This window comes from Haemorhous mexicanus, chromosome 3 (assembly GCF_027477595.1).
Source record: "Haemorhous mexicanus isolate bHaeMex1 chromosome 3, bHaeMex1.pri, whole genome shotgun sequence".
Taxonomy (NCBI): Eukaryota; Metazoa; Chordata; class Aves; order Passeriformes; family Fringillidae; genus Haemorhous; species Haemorhous mexicanus.
Window position 1 is genome coordinate 64,827,255 of NC_082343.1, and position 18,046 is coordinate 64,845,300.

An 18,046-nucleotide genomic window follows, 5' to 3' on the forward strand; every position below is an offset into this window, starting at 1 on the left:
AAAGCCTCTTTCTTCAGAGGCCACACTGTTACCCAAATCTCACTTCACAAGCAGGGGAAGTGAATGGGTGAGGAGGTTAACCATGCTTCCTGTCTTGCACAAGTTTTGTGTCTCCATAAACAGCATTTCTGGTACTGGAAAGTTTCAAAGAAGCCTGAGGAAAGCCTCAGGGCCCCATTAAATACTTTCACTAATAAACAGTAACAAAATTCTTCTTCAATCCTAAATGACTCCACTACTCTTGAGGATGAAAGCACTGGAAGGAACCAAGACTACAGAAACCACTATCTTATGTTTCCCAGAGGAAGCACTCACATTGGGAATAATTCTGTGATTTAAAGACTAAACAGAAAATGGTGATTCATGCCCTTTTGCTGAATTCTATTCTGCACCACAGAATTACAAGACTGCTAACACAGAAACCTCGGAATCCAGAAAGCAACTCCAATGTGAGATGAGGAATTAGTTCCCAGGATAAACAGCTGTCCAACTTCTCCCAGGCAACACTTCAGAAAAGGCAGGTTCACTTTCCCTCCCAACTCTCATTCTAGACATAGAATGAGATGATAAAAAGAAAACTTTATACACACACACACACACACACACACACACACACATATATATATACACACACTAAAAGGTCTGTAAGCAATGAATAGCAAGTGTCTCTTAAGAATCTGAAGGACCTGACCAACCTCCCAAAGCCCCACCTAACAGGTCCCAGGGATGCTGTCAGTGAAATTCGAGACATTTTTCAACATCTTACACTACAACATTTGCAAAGGGCAGCTAAAATACTGACCTGCAGCACAGAAGACAGAATGCTTGCTAAAAACATTGAAACCACTCAAGCATAAGTACCTGGCAGGTAAAACACTGTATGTTTTAGAAATATTTTATGGGTTTTTTTCAGCTACCCACCATAGCAAATCAACTATCCTGCACACACACACACACACACACACTACATAACAGAGCAAATAATAACCATTGCACCCCATAAATCTGAAGTAGTGATATATTCAGCCTTTTTTTACAAAATAGAATGCCTCAGGCATATGTGATACTGCCTGAAACAATATGAATAAAATGCCATATTGTTATTCAGTTTCAGTAACTCAATTATGATGTAATGTTTATATATCTGGAAGCAGAGTTAAGATATTTTCATTGTACAGATGAACTGAAATGATGTATTATTTCCTAAGGCCATTAAAAAAACATTTAAGCATCTCCAGATCTTGGCTTGACTATTCTTCACACCCAAGATAAACCTCCATGCTGGTTTAAAAACAATGTGTGGAAAACTTTTCCTCCTAAAAGCAAAAAATAAAATATGGGTGCTACAGGAAACCTGAATAAACATCAACACATTAACTCAGGAGAATTAGAACACTTGCAAGGAGGCAACTGCTGGAGGAATAGTGAGCTGAGGAGCAGCCAACACTTGAAGTCTGTTACATAGATATAATGAGTCTGGCCAACAAGAAACACACCTAACAGAAAAACTTATGAAAAGGTCTCACATACATGAGATGCCCTCACAGAAGTAACTTTGTGCATATATATCTTATCTAGGTTTTCCTCTGTCCTAGCCACCACTGATGCCCTTTTTCCACACAGTTCCTCTGTACTTCCAGCATTTTTACTTCATCACCCTACTGTGCCTTAATAGCCACAGGAATAAAACATATGAAGTGCACAATTACTGAATATGGGAATAAAACAGAAGACAGGAAAAGTCCAAATGAGATGCTTACAAATCCGACAGCTTGCAATGAGCAAAAGACTGACCAAGGGAGTGACCACAGCATCTGTGCAAGCCAACAGTCTGCCTCCAACAGCTGCCAAGAGCAAGGATCAGGGAAAAACCATAACAACATGACAATTACATATAATGCCCTCCCCAGCTAAGCTTTCCAGAACCTAGCTGCTAACAGCTCAGTAGTTATGTATCAATGATTCCTACTGCTGGAATTGTTGTGAATACTTAAAAGGAAAGCTATGGTTAGGTTATAACCAGCTATGGGACAGAAAAGCTGAACACCATTTGTTGTATAGTTTTATCTATTTTTAAGTATTAAAAATAATTAGAAGGGGAAAAAAGGTGTAAATTGGAGCTGGTAACAAGTAAACAACAACTGCAGTAAACAATTATATTTATCTTCTTTAAATCTTGGGTTTAATGTATAAACCTTCATCTGTATGGATGTAAATTTAGGTATCTAAGCCAAGAACCTAAATCTACTTAAAACATGCTGTGAGTTCCTTTACTTCCCTTAGATATTGGCATCATAAGGAAAGAGGAGGTGAGCATCAAGCTGTACAACTGGCCTCAGGTTCTGAAAAAGTATTAAAAACCTGGAGCTAAAAAGGGAGCCTCTGCCTGCTGGGATGGCCTTTGGATCAGGCCCTAGACATTTATGTGGTTTTCTCAATAGAATGATGGTGGCAAGACCAATGTAAACTCCATAAACACAAAGGCACCCAAGCCCCAGTAAGAATATTTTCCCTAATACAAGTGCTTCATTTTTGGCTTCAGAAATACAGCTTTCAGTGGTGACCAAAAAGAAACTGAAAACTAAAATTCATAATTCCCTTGGAAAGTATTAAGAAATCGTTGAACATAAGTATGGTTTTTACAGTTCATCTCCACACAGATTGTTCAGATTAAGTTACCACAAGTTGAAGACATAACAATTAATAAAAATAATGTAAGTATTTTGGTCAACTTGTTGAAAAGCAGCATTTTTTCATATAAAGCACACTTATTTCTTTTCCCTAAGACAGTAGGAGACAGCTACTTAACATAGGATTGAACAAAGCATGGAAAATGCTCAGCAACTTGCTGTGATGAATGCTGAGACCCAGAAAATATGAACCTGAAAGAGCCCCTTTTCTCATCCTTCCAAATAACTATTGAAACTCTTCCCTTATGATTTTTCATATCGTTTAACTGCTTGTCCAAAGATATCCAGTATAATAGCACATGCAAAATATATCCAGTAGCACACAACAGCACATGCAAACCAATTCCACTTTCATGCTGTACATTCAGCCTTCCAGACCACCAATTTATATCCAAGGCAATTCTTTCCATGTGATCCACAACACTCATTTTGGTAGTTTCTTTCTAAATTAAGTTAAAAATTTGATGTCTACTCATTTTATGAGGTGAACTACCCCTGAACTCAAGGCTACACAATGACCAAGGGAAAACAAGGCTCTACATTCTGTGGGAGGGAAGATGCACAGGCAGAGGGAAATAGGTTTTATCTGGGTTCATGGGCACATAATCACAATAAAAAGCACCAAATGTCACAGTGGAGTCAATAGACATAAATGTGCCACTGTACACCCATTACACTGTGCCATCTGTTTTTGGACTTGCTGAATACCAGCACAGATACTGGTCCTTTTGGGAGCCAGTGACACAGAATGCAACAGAAATGCCTAAAAACATGATTGGGAAAAAAAGACTATTCTGTGTAGTTAAGTTAAGTAGGAGTAGCAGTTAAATAAGGACCTATTGCATAAGAGAAATTTATGCTCATGTTACTCTTATACTTTCATTTCTTGCCTGTTAAACTCCTACGAGCCGTAACATTTATCTACACATGGAATCTAAATCACTCTTTAAAAAGTTTTGAAGACATTTCTATTTTGTTTGAAAAAATTCACTTTTTTTGTTTCCTGACAACCAAGGCAAAAAATAAGCCTTTTACCACAAAACACAGTGGGTAAAATTGCATTTGGTAAGAAGCAAAAATGGATGGGGAAAGCTTTATTTCAGCTTCACTTGCCACAGGGAGGAGGGAAGACCTGGGAAAACTGAGGCACTGTATCTGTAGTGGAAAAATATGATGGCTGAGTGGGTGTCTTCAACAGAGCAATTTCAAATATTTTAAAGGACAAATGTGTAAACAATGTGAAATTTGGGGGACAGAGATGCAGACAATTTCATGTTCATCTTGATCTTGCAATTCAGGAGCTGGTTTGTCAGCATATATTTTGGGATTCTTAAGCTTTCCTTCCAAGAATTGCAAGCACAACCACTCCAACATTGAGCACCACCCCTAGCTAGCTAAGAGTAAGCTGGCTAAACCATATCATCTTTGTAAATAAAAGCAATGCTTTTTCAATCACTTTTATAATTTGGAATTTACGATTTGTGATTTTTAAGAAATAAGTGATGCTGCTTTCCTAATAACCTGTCTTTGTTAATTTAGCAAGTCTCTAATCATCTCTGAGCTCTGATGTACAAAAACAGCCAAGACCTGCAACCTGTATAAAGAAAAAAGATGCAAGCTGGGAAGGAAAGAGATAGGTAACCTCCCCAAAGTTACACAGTAGCAAAGTGCTGATACTATGAATTGATTTGCCATCTTTTTGAACCTTGCTCAATGTCCTGCGCCTATACAAGACATGCTGCCCCCTGTAAACTTTTAAAAGAGAACACTCACAAGATGACAGAGGAAAGCAGATTAAATATAGTTGTCAAGGACTTTCCTGAAAGCCTCCTGAGGATTTCCATTTGTTTAGCAGACAGCACTTAAAACACTCTCAACACTATAGCATCTTACTCAGACATCCATCTCAAAGCCTGAGTCTTCTTTAACAGAAAATTTCTTGTTCCTTAGTACAATCCCTTTAGCTACTTCTGCTTTATCCTTCATAATGCCTCCTCTGTTTTAGGTGCCACTATCCATTTCCCCTTCTCAGAATCCCAAGCTGCAACATTCTGCCAAGATCAACATAACTGCATTTCTCCAAATAGAAAGCAAGTCACCAGACACTAACACATGACCAAAACTTCCTCCAGTCTTTAGCCACCATTACATAGAACTTGAATAGCAATAAAGCAGCAGCAACTTTTCCCAACACTACTTCCAAATGTTATGACAGGCATGTCTCTAGATCTAGTCTGCAATGCACTAAGGCTACAGTTATTTACTACTGAGTGGAGACGGGATACAATTCTCCTCTTCAACAGAAGAGAAAACATCCTTGAGGCAAAGATGGTTTTTAAACCTATTTCCTGTCCCCTCACTCACAAGAGTCAGTGAACTTTGGTTCTTCTTGTACATCAGAGCTGAGAGATGATTAGAGACTTGCTAAATTAACAAAGACACATTATTAGGAAAGCAATATCATTTATTTCTTAAAAATCACCAATCATTAATTCAAAATGATAAAAATGATTGAAAAAGCATTGCTTTTATTTACAAAGATGATATGGTTTAGCCAGCTCATTCTTTCTTAGGTAGCCTTACCCTATGAGATAACACTACTAATCTTTGCTTTACTTGAAAACAAATAAACTTCGGGTTTAGACACACATATGTTTCAGATATGCTTGGTTTCATCAACACTGTCCAGGAACTTGATACCAGAAGCTCAAATACAATGCAATTTGGAACTGAATAGCCAAGAATAGTTTAATATCAGAATTATAATTCAAGTATCCTCTACTGCTCAAAAGAAAAAAATCTCCACTTAAACATCAGAGATACAGCAAGGAAAGCACTTTCTGGATACATACTGCAGCACGGGTTTCATTTTTACACATACTTGAAAAATCACAAAGCCTTGCCAAAAAGGCAGAATAAGGAGTTCTGCATTTTAATCAACATTGAAATAAGCCCCGTGAGCTTACCGAGCAAAATAGCCTTGTCGCCGCTCCTTCTTCTCCTCCTTGGTCTCCATTATTTACAGTGGAATGGGCAAGGTGAGCAGCCAAGCGTGATGCTCTTTTCCCCCTCAGTACCTCATAACCAGGCAGAGTCTCCTGTATATAACAGTTAAAAACAGGAAGTTCATAAATCAACATGTCAACAACACCTACAAAACCCAGCAGGTTGTGGAAATACAACTGACCCAGTGTCAAAGCAAAGTAAAACTTTAACCAATGTTTGCTGTGAAGTGTCCATTAAGTATACAATGAGACAAACCAATAAATGCACTCAGGCCAGTTTCTCAGCAGTTGAAGAGACATTTTGCAAAGCAGGAGACTCAAAGGGCAGCATCAAGTTTTAAAACTCTGGAAAGATTAAACTGCTTTCAAGTTTATACAAAAAAATATCTTTCAGGTCACATGTGTTTCCTAGACAGGCAGATCAAGAGAATTTTGGAAATATATAGCATAAACAGAATAACCAGTAAGACACACAATCCTTAATTTGAATTTAAATTTTAAATTAGTAAAAATACTATAAGATTGTGAGAGATCTGAAAGTTTTAAAAACAATGTAAAAGAAAAAAGAGTGATCTACATTATGTACAAGGTTTGATTTTGTACTTGCGACTAATATACAAGCTCAAACAACCATAGAGAGAGAAACAAGATGGACTTCTGGCTCTCCCAATGAAGTGTAATCACCTTGAAATAGGTAGGACTAGGGAAGGTCATCTAGGTTATCTCAGAAATTAAAAAAAAAAAAAAAAAAAAAAAAAAGGAGACCAGTAGCACTGGTTTTTGTCATGAAAATCACCACCTCTTGGTGGAATGCTGTACCAAGCTACTTGGAAAACAGAAGCTGAGAATTTCCAAACGGCTTTATAATTACTGTAATTAACAACATGCCACATAAACTGCTGTCCAAGATCCCTGCCAAGATGTTTTATAATTTTCCTCTCCTCAACATACATTTAACCTACCCCGATGGCTTGTGCACATGCACAAAGTAAAAACTTTAGAGTTTTTAATCAGTATTTCAGAATAAACTCAAACCAGAAGTTGCTACTAAACATTTTAGGCTAATGAGCTGTATAAGAAAGAAATGGAAGCCACATAAATTATGATTCATAGCAAAAGAAGAAAAAATCCTCTGGGACCTAATCAGTTTCCATTATTTTCCCCTGCATTAAAAGATCACAAGCTACAAACTACCAGATGTCAACAAAAGAGATGATGCAGCAAAGGCAGACTTATCTACTTGAAAAGCCCAAGAACAAATCATGCTAGAAATACTTGCCACAATTTTCTCTCCTTACTGATAGATGATTAGTCCACAGCATATGACCCCACTGCTTCAAAATGCACTTTTTCTAACTCATTAGTTTTGAATTCATCCAATGCATCAGAAGGAATCAAATTGCTCTCATTTTTACACATCAGGTAGCCTTACAGTAATGGGTACTCTTTATATGGCAAGTATCTGACATCTTTAGCTTTATGAAGGGAATGCTATTTTATCTCTGCAAGGTAACACATAATGCAGACGCAGCTGGACACCAAAACCTACATCACAGAAGCATAACAGCAGCATTAGAACAAACTAGCTTGCTCAGATATTCAGTCTGTATGAAGACACCATATACTTCCTGAGAATTCTGAGGCATCTCTATCTTCCCTGTTGGGAAGATCCCTTAGATCTTCAGAGGATGAGAGCTGGTGGCTTCATTAGCACGGCCTTTAGAGTCACAGTAAGTCTTCCAAAGTGTACAACTACAATCTCTACAGCAAATTACAAAGACAGTTCACAGAAAGAGGAACCACTTTTCCCCCTTCACCTGCTTTGCCTTCACTACACTGCGATGTGCCTTGAGGGCACTGACAGGCCAGAGCTGAGCCTCACACTGACACCAAGAGCTATCAAATAACCCCAAAGCATCAATACACTGTTAAACCCGTGACCACAAGGACAGCAGGACCCATGAGAATGAGAAGAGGGAAGAGTCCTTCACCTCACTGAAACAAGATCAGTTGGGATGAACAGAGGCAAGAGAGACCTATCCCCACTGCCTAATCCCATGCAAGGGTCACTGGTATGCCCTTTCAGTGAGGAGAGGCATTCCTCTCCCATGATCTGACATGCCCAGCCAGGGAAGTCACTGCCCAGCTCCAGACTGGCAGATGAAGAGAGCACTACTGCCCAGGGAGCCAGGAGGAGAAACCCCTGCCTGCCCACCACCCTGTCAGGCCCAGGGCCAGAGCAGCCACCCCCTGCTTCAGCAGAAAGGGGCACAAAAAAGGAGAAAGGAGGTTAAGCCTGGACCTAACCACAGATGCTGCAGGAGGTGCCAGCACCAAACCAGTGAGGCACTGCTCAGCTCCCCACGTGTGAGGTTTGCTGTTTGCTTAGTGCTAAGCTAAACAAAGCCAGCAATGCCAACATGGGTATGGAGCCTCTTCTTCTCATATCAAATAAATCCAACTCCAAGTCCTTTCACATAGTGAGGAGGAATAAATCAAGAACTAAAAAAAATGAAAATGAAATAATTGCATTTATAACAGATGGGCACTCCGAAAATTGAAATGTTATCCACAGAGCAGACACAGCAAAGGCATTCAGGCATTTTTTTTTCTTTCGCTACTAAAAAAACACAGCAATACAATATCCAGTCACCAGTTAAAGTAAATTTTTATAATAGCATAATTCAATGTCAGATCCCACTCTGTTGACCTAAAACTTACTTAGTTTGCCTTCTTAGAAGAAACAACAATGTTGTTCTAGAAAGGCATATTAAAGTCTGAAAATTATACTTTGAAAACATAGTACTAGAAATAGCAAACTGATTAGGAATGCTGACTTCTTAACTTCTGAGTTTACCTGTGTTGTTGGGAATTTTGCACTTGTTGCCTTAAAGGGAAAAAAAAAAAAAAGACCCGACAGCTAGCACAGCCTGCAGTAATTGCTACAGAACACTAGTATTTAGTATTTCTGAGAGGCCCTTTTCAATTTTAGTTTTTTAAGCAATTACAGCACAAAAGTCACATTTACTTTACAGGACGTCACTGACAATTTAAAGTTACATCAAAAAAGGCAAACCTACTCCACACTTCTCCCCTATTTGTCCTTTGATATTTTACAAGAAAAAAAAAAAATCAAGGTATTCTTTATCACCTGTTTAAAATGTTATTAAGGCTATATGATTCAAATGAATCTTGGTTTCCTGGCACTCCTTTCTGGTACAGATGAATACTGAATCAGCAGACTATTAAAAATGTACGTATTTGGGGATATTTATATGCTGAGAAACAGACAACTTACTCATATATCATGAGTTCAGTCCAAACTCAAAGGATGACAAAGCTGATTTTATATAAATTTCAGGCTCAGTTTAACCTTTTCTATACACTGAAACAGAAGTAGACTCTGAAAATCTTCTATTACATGTTTACAGCAGTGCTAATTCTTTAATTAGGCATTTTCAAGGCAAACCAAACAATGCATTTCAGTAAGGAGCCTATTAAACATTTGCCACTCTCCAAATTTAGCCAGTGTCAGCACCTGATAATTTTATAAAGAAAAGAACAAAATACATAAACGTACACTGTTCCTCCCTAATTTAGCCCTACTGCTCTGAATATTTTATTTATATTTACTCATTTCTGGATACTTGCTGTATCTCTCTAGTGTTGCTGCCAGGGAGTTCTGGGAAGGTTACAGAAAATTTGTAATTAGAGTGGGAATGCTCCAACAAGGCCAAAAAAGAAAATTTTTCTTTTAAATGTTATAATCCCAGGAACAGACTGAACTCCTGACCATAGATATCCACACCCCTTCTACTGTCACCACACTCTCAAGACCTCCAGAACCTTCTTCCAGGTTCTGCTGTCCTCCCTGCAACCTGGCACTGCAGACAGCAGCCTCCTGCACTGGTACATTCAAAGTAGCAGCAGAAGATGCTCTAAGTGCAGGGATAAAAAAAGGCAACAGACGATTAAAAATAACTTAATGTGTGAATAGAGCACCCTTTAAAGACTGATAAATTTACCAATTTTTCAAAATTATTTTTTCTCCCTTTTCTTTTCCTTCTCATGCATGAAGAATAATGTACCTTGCTACTTGCAGTTTAAGTAGTTCACATTTTCATGCAACAAGAAAAAGTCCTGCTTGCTGTGCTCAGGAGTAGGCACCCAGAAATCCTGTCTGCTGGCCCTAAAGTATCAATAAGCAATCCTTTAGTAGTGGGCATTGCTTTCCAAAACCGTGCACATGAACAACAGTACATCCAACAGCACAGCAATGCAGAAGCCAATGAAGCATCTGACTATTTTTAGAACATTCAGTAGACTTGATAGCTTTTCTCTGGCCATCTGTGCCCACTGCAAGTTCTGGAAAAACATACGGAGAAAAAGAAACATTCAAGATCATGCGATTCTCTAGACATATCTTTCATGATCCTGTAGAGTCAGTATCTCTCAACCTCTCATGAGGTAGGAAAATTATGTAATTCCCTGCTTTGCAAATGGGGAGCTGAACTGTAAGAATTACCTCCACATGCTCAAATGAGAGCAGAAGAGCAACATGTGCAAGTGCCCTCCCAGTAGCTTTAATCCAGCCTTAACAATGAGAACACGGGAGAAGATTACTTTGACAAGGAGATAGTTATTATTTTCTGTGAAATTTAAACTGACTAACTTTGGAAACCAGGAGCACAGTCTCGATTTTATCTGGCTCTGTGGGCATATACATAAGAATCAGAGCCACAAAAGAAAACAGAAAGCCTAACTCTAACACCTCTGAGGATCCAGGCACACTCGGCCCCTTCAGCAAGGAGCAAGTATGCAAAAAAAGCAATTAATTGGCTTCAGGAAAACCAAGTCAAGGGAGCGTATTCCATAACTTAGCAGGACCCTCATAATGCAAGAGACAGTGGCAACAATCACACTGTGAACAACAAGCAGGGAAGGTCTACAGTCTACACACAAATTTTCCTGTTCGGAAGGCAGAGGAGATGAAGGTACAAGACTCCCAGTGAGACAGGCAAACAGACATGGCCACAGCAAGGATGCAACAGGGAGACCCCACTGTGCTGAGGGAACAGGATGCTGCCCAGACACACCACGTAGCTCTCTTCTGCTCTCTGGCACAGTGCCCCACACAACAGTAATTTTTTATTTTTGCTTCTCTGTTATACCTCTGCCCCTGAGATTACAAACACCACACACATCTGTTCACAGCAGTGCATGCTTCCAATCACCTGCTCTAATACCAACATTCAAAACTGGTCAAATTCAGACACCAAGCATTACCAATGATCTGGCTTAGGTCTGCAACTCTGCAACAGTGTCTTCTTATGAATAATAAGTCTTCTGGGTACATGTGCCAGTTCTGACCCCTAAAAGATGCAGCATGAGAGATGAGAAGGATTACACCAATAAGCCACTAATAAGACAAAAAACCAAAAAAGGTATGTTTGTAAAACTTCAAGAGCAATATTAAAAATATCTCTCAAGTTGAAAGAGTAAGAAATTATAGAACAAATCACAGATAGAAGGGAAGGAGTTTCAATGCATTAGGTCTGAAATTGAACCCTTGGAGGTTGCTAGTTGTGCCTCTGATGAGCCCAAAGCAGTTACCAGAGCACTGTGCAGATGCAAATAAATAAAAATACACACAATCTTCAAATACACTACTGGTCATATAAATACCTATTATTAAGCTTCACAAGCCAGAACACTAATAATAACCCTTGCATTCATTTCCATAGACCTCCCATTTTTAAAACCAGGAAAGTGAATGCCCACTTGCACTTTATGAGAAATGCTAAACATTGCAGCATTTCATTAAAGCATCACTGACTGGACTAAGCAGGCTGAGTTCTGCTGGTTTTAGGTTCTGCTAGTATATGTTATTTGGTGTAATAGAAAAGATAAAAGTTTCTGTATAAACACTACAGCATCTCAAAATGAAATGTAATAGAAACAGAAATGCACAGCCAGCAAAGAGGAGAATAAGCTACAAGTTTATTTAGTCTTGTCTTTAGGCAGAATGACCTAGGAAAAAGTGAGATTGGAAGCTTTCAGAAAAGTACCTAGCAAAGGAAGTAAAACATAGCACCAACTTAATACATTCAATACAATGGGCAAAAGAATGTTAATTCTAAACCTATCTGAAGTATGGAATTATTTCGATACAATTATATAGATACAATATAGTTATGATGCATAGTGTACTGTTAATTCTAAAACACTAATAAGCTCTATAAAGAAGTTCCAGTCCATTACACGTAACTGGAGGACACTAAACTAACCCAGGAGAGCTACTCCACCTGAAGTTCACTCAACCCTTGCTCAGGTGAATAGCCCTTCTTTATGCCTTTCATCTTTGAAGCATTATGTCTGTCATGTTTCTTGTGACAAGGGTGTGTATTAAAAAACACAAAAAACAAAACCACAAAAAATGAGACTGAAAAATAAGTGTGTAAGCAGAAGCAATTTCTAGACTTCTTGTTCATATTAAACACAGAACAGTCATAATTTCTGTGTCCCCAAATGGAGAGAAACAAAGAGATTCAATGTGGCTATTTGCATGCTGCGGGCTCTCAAGGACAGTTAATAGGAGATCTGGAGATAAGACAGGCAAAGAAAATAAACACCCACGCTCTTGAAGAATGGGGTACAGTGTTTACAAGGTACTTATCCCCCCTACAGTGGTGTAGTAAACTAAAAGTTCAAGCACTTTCATTCCCTACTAATGAGTAAGAGGATGCTAAGCTTAGATCACCTTCAGTGCCCCTATTAGATTTCCAACAGTCTGTCCACATGAACAAAGTTCAAATAAAATGAATGACAACATAGCAGAAACATTTCTGATTCAGAAACAGAACAATAACAAAACTTGATTCAGCTACAAAGAATTCTCCAGACAAATTATTCCTGTTTTACTCGGGAAGAGGATTTAACCCACTAACTTAGGCTGCCATGTTTCACACAGAGTAAGAGGAAGCAAACGCACTACCAGGAATTCCACATCACCAGTCGTGTTTTCACAAGACAAAAACATCTTCCCTCATTGGCAGCTGAACATCACCAGATGCATTTTCCATACAGAACAATGCATTTTACTGTTTAACTCAGCTTCTAGACAGAAACTCATTACAAAGCATAGTATAAACTCTTAACAGGCAGAGTGCTATACTATTCCAAATGCAAAAGTGCGGTGCTGCTGGAAACCAGGCCACCTGGGACGATTTCCATTTTTAGGTCAACAAGAACACTGCTGTGGATGTTTTAAAATAATTAGTAACTTCATCTTACTGTATCTCCTCTTTCAACCTATCCCAATTCAATTAAACATCGAGTCCAAGCCCTCTGACCCCTCAGCTTCTCACACTCCCATTGGGCAGGTATACACAGAGTTGCCCCCTACAACTACTGGAAAGAAAGAGGTGGGGAGGTGGCAGTCAGCCTCTTCTCCCAGGCAACTAGTAACAGGACACAAGGAAAGGACTTAAACTGTGCCAGGGGAGTTCACGGTAGATATTAGGAAATATTTTTTTGCTAGAGTAGTGGTTAAGGATTGGATTTTTTTGAACACTTCCCTCTGGAAGTGTTCAAAAAATGAGCACACATAGCACCTCACAATATGGATTCGGTCAGAGATTGGATTTGATGATCTTAGAGGTCTTTTCCAACCTTAATGACTCTGTGACTATATCAACCACAGAAGGATGAAATTTACCATACCCAGAGAGGGTAAGATGGATATCACTGTTCCCTTACCTCTTCCTGGAGCATGTAGGCATATACACAAAAGGCTTTTCATGTATGTGCTCCCCAGCATTTAAGTAAAACACCAAGTACTTGCAGTTTTCTAAAACATAAAAACAGGTGAACATTCAACACATCAACTAGCATTTAGACAATCCCCTTAGCAGTACCTTGCTATTTTGTTAGTCGATACAATCATGTTCCTTGCTCATAACAACTAATTTCATGAACTGTTTAGTATTTCAAAGAAAGCCTTGCACATCTGTTTTGATAAGATCAAGAAAGAAAGAGACATTCAAGCAACCACATCATACCCAGACCCAATGAATTACAGGCTGTCTACCAGGTTTATAAAGGGCATGATCAAGTCTTCTTACATTCCCCTCTTACCATACTCAGAATGCTGCTAAAGGCCACTGGATCCACAGTGTCACACATTGCAGGCCTGGCCACACTCCAGAGTTGCTTCTATGAATTAGCTTACACAGACCACAGAGTGGGATTTGCAATAGCCAAACAGCAGCATCACAGCAGACAGATGAACAGCAAATATCCTTTGGTGATTAAGTCAAAATGCCAAGCCAAAGAATTTGGGCTTTCCCTTGTCTCAGGATGTTAGAATCTGTCCATGGAGCAAGCAGCTGCCAGTTCCAAGTATTATTGCTCTTTGCCTTTCTCCCTTTTGCCCACTTCAGCTGCCTGATAACACTCCTCCACCCAAAATTACCACACCAATGACACGCAGCAGACTCAGCAGAAGTGGCTCTGTATCTGCATTTCAGTTTCTATTCCACCATGCCAGCTCACAGCCCTTTCCAGCAGTCTTTGCTGCACACAGCTGAATTACAAGCATGCCCTCACATCAGACAGACCTGCAGCAGAAAGTTTGGGCAGAAAACCATCAGTGGGACTCCCTGAGCAGCCACTCTGCTCTGTGGGCACTAGCAAGCACACATGTGGAAAGATGAGTGCCAGCATTCATGGGATGACAAACAGACTACAAGAGGCAAACACCTGACCTCAGCTTCACAGCAAACTTACTCTCTTCTCAGCTCTTTTCTCACCAACACAAGAAAGACATTTATATGAAATGTAAATAAAGCTGAGGTAGAGCAGAAAGACATTGGTGTTTGAAGATTCTTAAATCACAAAGATGTGGCTTGATGCTTGGCACAAATATCTATACTGTCAATCACAGGTACCATTAATCACCTTCTGTTTACAATTATTAATCAGTTAAGATCCCAAAGGTTTATATTAAATATTCCCATTGTACTCAATGAGACTAAATTAACATGTTCTTAATGTTTTACAAGACAAGACCAGGCAACAAGAAACCCATGAGGAACAAATCCATCAGTCTAACAGAAAGCACTAGAAATGGTCAGTTTTTTACGTCAAGTACATTTCCAGCAATATACATAATCATCCTGTGAAAATTACTGGAAACATCTCTTTAAAAAGTACCCCATCATTTTCAGGTGTTTAGAAAAAGAACCTGAACAGAACCTCAAATCAACCCAGAGACACTACATTGTGAAAGATAAGCATCAAAATACATCATTACTTCAAAAAAGTAACTAGACACAAGAGCTACTTGAAGGTAAAATGATTATTTTTGAGTTTCAGCTCAACACCGCTTTTTATAATTGACCCTGATTCATGCAAATTCCAGGTCATCGCTGCTTCTCTATCATCTACCTCCCAACTGAGAAGCAAAGAAGCTGAGAAGCAAAGAAGCAAAGAGTGGGTGCAGAAAGGAGCCTAGCAGTAATGCAATGCAAATCTTTTCCTATCTGAAACACTGTTAACAGAACCAAAATGCCAGGTTTCCATAGCAACCTGAACTGTGTCACAAGCTTACACTGTATATTAAGCAACATTGAATAGTTTAATTGTAATACAAAATCCTGTACATCTGTAATGTAAAGAATTAACACTGGAAACCTTCATTATTTATTTTTCAATTGCTTAACCTGCAGAATTTATTGCAGTCTGTTGAGTGTGACCTTGTATTACACCTACGCAGCTTCATAGGTGCTCCAATGCTGGCAGTAAGGTGCATCAAAATTACAATGATCATCAACAAATCAAACTCTCTTTACACTGCATAGATTGAATCTTATTTTTAAAAGCAGCAATGTTTCTAATTATTTCCTTCTTCCTTGCAAAATCCCCTTAGGCATTGTGTAACACAAGACTATTTAGTTGTCTTGTCCTTCTGAAACATCCTGAAAACTTCTATTATCTTACCTTTTTTCCTTCCTCCACCTCCAGATTGCTGTAAACACTACACACAGTTGCTGACCTTGTACTGAGTTACCCAGCACTATATGCAGGGCAAAAACTCCCCTCTCAAAAGGAATTCCCCTCGCTATACACCAGAGCACCTCACATTTACCTACTAATTAGGGAGTGACTCTTTGAAGAGCCGCTTGCTTCTTCAGAAGCAGAAACAGAAGAGTTCTTTATATTTTTCTGTGTTCTAACAATGCGTGCACAGCTAACTCTTTAAAATTATCCAGGTAAGTAAAGTCACCTATGTCTATGTACGCAGAAAAGAAAGAACAATGTTATGATTCATGCAAAACTGTCATATGCCATCCTTCCTCCAGCACATCTGATTGGGCTTTAACGCTCAACTTGGCATGCATTCAACCAGTGAGATGGCTCAGGGCTTAACTAAACAACAGAAAAATTAAAAATATACCTGAATTAAGCTTGACTACTGTTGCATAAAAAACAAATGTGTAGAAGTTTTCTGGCAAAGCAGTAGCAGTATATATTCTACTTTCAAATTACGCAAGTGTTTTAAACATTATTATAGAACTAAGGTTCTCTTGTTAAACAAAACAAAAACAGACTAATTTTGAAACTAAAATTAAAACTTCTTACGCTGATAGCATCAACAATGTAACTCAGCATTCTAAAGCTAGATATTTCCTTTTGCTGGAGGGTGGGGAGGAACCCCCCCAAAAAGTCAGAAAAATGACAAACAGCTTCAATTCCTCCAGTGTTGCATTTTCAGGAAAGCCATCCATCTCAGCCACATCAACCAGGTGCCACAACAGAGACTCTGAGCTCTCTACTCCCGTACCAAGGGCAATCAGAGGGACTACTCACACAGGTTATGTGTGTGACACCTAAGCAAACATGGGACCCAAAGATGAAAGCTGCCAAATTTCTGTTCACCGCAGGTTATACCTGACACAGCTGCTCACATCTCAAACAAAACCTTGTATTCTCTTGTTTATGGCTACATCAGTGTAATTGCTTGCCCCTTCTCAAGTTGTGGCCAGCCAAATTAGTAAATGCATTAACAAGTTTTGGATTTGGCCTTGCTTTTTTCCATGTTAAAGCACCTATTTTTGAGGGGCCGTAGTCCTTCCATTTTTGGTGTTAAAATTTGTCTTTGAAAATCTGCCAAAACTGGGTAGAGACCTACACTTTAAAAATACAAAAAGCAGTTAGCACCTACCCCACCAGAGTGCATTAGTGATCTGTTGTTAAAAAGGACTGACACATTACCTGTGAAAAGGGTATTACCTCAGAGCTAGATTCATAGAATCAAAAACCATTTTGGTTGAAAAAGACCTTTTAGGTCATCAAGTTTAACCATAAACCTACACATGTTCTTGCCAATAATTATGACAGGACCTAGGATTAAAACTCATACATCCAATCACAGGGCCAGGCTAACCTCATGAACAGGTCTAGCTTCCACAGGACAAAATTTACTTTTCTGAGATATCTGCATGCTGGACTCAGGGAAGTAAAAAGAAGGGGCAAAAAATAAGTGAAAAGAAGCAGGAAGAGAGATATGTTTCAAGGCCAGACGAAATAACTTCCAATTTATAACATGGGATTCTGTCATCCTAGAGCCTTTCAGTGAGAAAATCATTCACAGGTCTTGCATCACAAAAATCACAGAATTCAGAACAAACAGTACATGAAGAAGAAATTAAAACTTAAACAACAGATGTAAAACACAGTACCCTAGAACTTTTTATTTTAATTGCAATATGATGCTGACAGCAAAGCAGTTAAGATTTGAAAACTGTACTCAGTGAAGTCCTGATTCCAGCGACAGCCATGGAAGTCTGCTTCTTTACAAAGCTTCCAGATCCCAAAAAAAAAAACCTCAACCCAACCAAAGCAAACAAACAAAAAAGAAAATAAAACCCACAAAAACAAACAAACAAACCAACAACAACAACAACAAAAAACCGTAATCAGAGGAGAGACTTTTGAAGGACTGTTACCATTTACTAATGGATGACAGTTTTTCCCAAGAAATGCATTTTGTAACTTGAAGGCTTTATATCCCAAACTCTATACTGGTCCACAACAAAATGAACATGTAACAGTTACCAAGTAAAAAGAAATAATGTCTCCTCAGAAGCACCTCAAAAATCAGGTTTGGTGCTACAAGTGGCTCCTTCAGCTGCACCACCTTTCCTTTTGCAAACCTCCTTGGCTTTCCGCTAGCATTTGCACACACTACCCACAGCATCCTTCAGTCATGGCTCATTCCTAATGGAGCAAGGTGCCACTCTGCAAGCAGCAGCATCACTCTGCTCTGCCAGGTCTGAGCCTACATCTGCT

At 39.0% G+C, this 18,046-nt stretch overlaps 1 protein-coding gene across 4 annotated transcripts in view; it reads right to left on the bottom strand.

The window, feature by feature from the left end:
* The window catches only part of NCOA7 (nuclear receptor coactivator 7), a 78,700-nt gene that overhangs the window by 54,293 nt on the left and 6,361 nt on the right, over window positions 1-18,046 (bottom strand). For 3 of the 4 annotated variants that reach the window (XM_059842169.1, XM_059842170.1, XM_059842171.1), the window contains exon 1: window positions 5,657-5,794. In XM_059842169.1, coding sequence (XP_059698152.1) covers window positions 5,657-5,706 — 50 coding nt within the window. In that variant the 5' untranslated portion in view covers window positions 5,707-5,794. Of the gene's footprint in view, window positions 1-5,656; window positions 5,795-18,046 lie in introns of those variants that run through there. The other variant, XM_059842168.1, reaches the window with a different exon arrangement.